Source organism: Zerene cesonia, chromosome 3 (genome assembly GCF_012273895.1).
Source record: "Zerene cesonia ecotype Mississippi chromosome 3, Zerene_cesonia_1.1, whole genome shotgun sequence".
NCBI lineage: Eukaryota > Metazoa > Arthropoda > Insecta > Lepidoptera > Pieridae > Zerene > Zerene cesonia.
In genome coordinates, this window is record NC_052104.1 from 9,428,970 (window position 1) to 9,432,225 (window position 3,256).

Below are 3,256 nucleotides of genomic sequence, written 5' to 3' on the forward strand. Positions count from 1 at the left end.
GGCGCGGCACCCAGGCGCGGCACCGCGGCGCTACTGCACACTCACGGTCGCGGCGGCTCCCACGCCCACGGCGACTTACGGCTACTTAGCATACTTTCGTAGTGCTTTAAACGTAGTAACATGATGTCCATAAATTAGTTTAAATTTAATTCGTATCTCATTTATTTTTGTTTTTGTTATTTTTTTTATTAATCTCCCTTTATAAATTGGGTGCATCCAATTTTGCCGCTGCTCCGTTGCATCACTACTACATCGCTAAAAAAAGTAACCGTGGGCGAGGGCTCTTACAGTTACGTATATTGTATATCACGGTGGCCACGGGGCCCTAGCGCCGGCATGAGGTCGGTCGGCTCTTTGGCACGTTGGCAGTTGGCACGCGTCGGTACGTCCGCTGGCAGTGGGGCGGGGGTGCCCGGTGTGCTCGATCTTAAGTAACTAGGTAGGTCTAACTGAGTGGCCCTCGCTGCGATGCGGCAAGGTGGAGGTGACGGTGAATAGGAATACTTTTACGAATGAAAACACCATAAACTATCGTAAACGTGAACTATTTCATTGTGCTCCGTCTACTCGTCGGTTTCTATAAAAAATAAAACTTCAACGCGACGCGTATGCGGGATGCGAGAGACGCCGCCGCACCGCAGCGGCCCGACGAAACGATTGTATATAGTAAACACAAAGATAAACTTACAGCTATTATTGAAATATCATAAAAAAGACGAGAGGCCGATAAAGGCAAGACACACGACGGTCCAGTACGTAAGGCTACTCGATGACGAACGCTCTTGATCCAAAATTAAAACGCTAAGCAAAACACTATCTAAATATTTGCAGTTTCCATAAAAACCGTTCACTTTGTATTCTACGCTTAAGTCTATACCATCATATTGTACAGAATTAGGCCGTGCTTCGCGGTCGCGCTTCAGAGTCTAACAAGATTCGAATTCGAGTCGTCGTCAACCCGAGCGTAGAAAATCAAAATAATAATATCCGAACTCGATTTTTACAATATTTATGCGTCGACAAGAAGCGAGAATCAAACACAATCGGCCGGGTACCGCGTCGCGTCTCTTCGACGCGCACGCACGTCCGGGGCGCCTCCAGCCTCGTCGGGCGGCTACAGCAGCACGTCGAGGCGGCTGCCGCGGCGCACGAGGCGCGCGCCCGCCTCCCCCGCGCCGCCCGCGCCCCCCGCGCCCCCGACGCCGCCCCCCGCGCCCCCGACGCCCCCGACGCCCCCGCCCGACGCGTGGAACGCGACCGTCACCAGCTGCTGCCCGAAGTTCGCCTCGAACCTGCGCACCGACAGCGTTCTCTCTTTCAGACTCCGATTATAAATTACATTTTTCTTTTTCTTGGATAAAAGATTAACGGAGGCCTGCCGTCTGACTTGTGAAGTATTGGGGGCGAAAGGTTCGTACTAGACTATTAGAATTAGTCGCTTCACGCGAGGGGACTATACAGGGTTTGGCGTAAGGAATGGATCATATGGTAACTGCAGAATCGATGCTTGCGACTGTTGTAATTTCGATTTAATGTTCGATAGCGCATCTATCACTTATTTTTTCTGAACCGCCACGACGTCCTCTACCTGCAGTTACCACATCAGCCACCGGCTGCGAGGGGAGGGCACTCACTCGGCGGCGATGTTGACGTGCGGCGGCGCGCCCACCGCGTTCTGCACGACGAGGAACAGCTTGGTGGCGAGCTCCAGCACGTGGCACGTGCGCAGCACCACGTCGCCGCGCCGCCGCCACCCGCCCTCGCTCTGCCGGCAACGGGCGTTCCCTTTCAGCTTCGACCGACTTCACTATCAACTAAACTTATCAAAATATGCAGTCTGGCGACCCTGCCGGGGCTCAGCTGAGGAGCCTTGTTTTCAATCTGTTTAGACGAAAATGAGATCGAATTGAAAAAAAAAGTGCTGATCCAAAGTAGACAAGGACCAGACCAGAGGTGACCGTTTAAAAATATCAGCATGACCAGATACCAAGTGGATGGCCTCTATGGCTCGCTTATCTTAAAAGGTTGTTTTATGGCACTAGGAGGTTCGAAGAGCACAAGACGTGGCTCGCACAGCGGCGCGGGCCGCGCTCCCTCACCCCGAACAGGCAGCCGGGCGCGTCCAGCGGCTCGCGCGACGAGCACTGCGACAGCTCCTCCGTCGAGCTCTCCGCCGCGCCGCACTGCAAGCGAGATGCTATCCTTTACTCGCACTCCACCACACGCCCATCGTCATGCCGTTCAGTATTCAGACCGGTAAATGGTGCGGTATTTTTAATCTGTTTCATTCTAAATAGTTTCATTTTAGAATAGAGCCGCGTTAAACATATATCTCCAGGAAGTTAGACCGCATAGGGGTCGCGTAAGTCGTTAGAAAGAAACAAAGAAACTTTTATTCATCAGACAGAGCACCTTTGGCAGTACTACACTATTCAAAATAGTGTAGCACATTAAGTCTATAGATACAATTAGGTGCTGTAGCGTTCATGTACTTCACAAGTCTCAGATTTTCGAAAGCGATCCCAACATTTCTTACCTCATCTACACACTGTATAGGTTCGTCATTTACGCGTATCGAGGCGGAGGACAGTAGTAGTCTATACAAAATAATTTTTGGTAAAAGAGGAGACACTGACCGCTCGCACGTGCACCACGAGCAGGTCGTCGGCGTAGGGCGAGAGCGAGAGGCGGTACACCGTGTGCGCGGGCACGCGGCGCTTCAGCCGCAGCGAGCGCGCCTCCAGCAGCAGCAGCGCGCCCGTCGACACCACCGCCAGGCAGCGCGACACCCGCGCGCCGCCGCGCGACACCTTGCCCACCACGTCCGCGAACACCACGTAGCGGTCCGCCGCGCCCGCGCCCAGCCCGCGCCGCCACGCGCCCGACGCGCGCAGCCGCACGTAGTCGCCCACGAACGGGTGCGCCACGCTGCGCGCGTACGTCGCCTTGCGCTCCCGGAACAGCACGCTCGCCGTCACCTTCTCGCGCATGCGGTTGCGCGCCGTCTGGTCGAACGCGCGCCGGTACAGCAGGCAGCGCCAGCGGTGGTGCAGCCGCCGCAGCAGCGCGTCCGTGCGCGCCAGCAGCCGCGCGGGCTCCGCCGGCGGCCACGCGGCGCACGCGGGCGAGCGGTGGCGCGCCGGCAGCCGCGCCCACAGCCCGCGCAGGTAGCGGCGCCGCGCCCACGTCGCCCACGCGCGCCACACGACGGCGGCGGCGCGCGCGCGCTCGCCCGCGTCGCCCGCCGCGCCCCCCG

The 3,256-nt window shown here is 56.8% G+C and overlaps 3 protein-coding genes across 3 annotated transcripts in view; 2 read left to right on the forward strand and 1 right to left on the reverse strand.

The window, feature by feature from the left end:
• LOC119839458 (unconventional myosin-Ib-like) overlaps window positions 1-329 on the forward strand; it is an 11,928-nt gene extending 11,599 nt beyond the window's left edge. Inside the window, exon 17 of the mRNA XM_038365722.1 lies at window positions 291-329. Coding sequence (XP_038221650.1) covers window positions 291-329 — 39 coding nt within the window. The remainder of the gene's footprint in view (window positions 1-290) is intronic.
• LOC119837972 (serine/threonine-protein kinase fray2-like) overlaps window positions 1-3,256 on the forward strand; it is a 61,294-nt gene that overhangs the window by 31,645 nt on the left and 26,393 nt on the right. The window lies entirely within an intron of this gene.
• The window catches only part of LOC119839459 (programmed cell death 6-interacting protein-like), an 8,553-nt gene continuing 6,059 nt past the window's right edge, over window positions 763-3,256 (reverse strand). The window contains exons 11-15 of the mRNA XM_038365723.1: window positions 2,637-3,227; window positions 2,100-2,183; window positions 1,635-1,765; window positions 1,202-1,292; window positions 763-801 (exon numbers count right to left, since the gene is read on the reverse strand). Of these exons, the coding sequence (XP_038221651.1) occupies window positions 763-801; window positions 1,202-1,292; window positions 1,635-1,765; window positions 2,100-2,183; window positions 2,637-3,227 (936 nt within the window). The remainder of the gene's footprint in view (window positions 802-1,201; window positions 1,293-1,634; window positions 1,766-2,099; window positions 2,184-2,636; window positions 3,228-3,256) is intronic.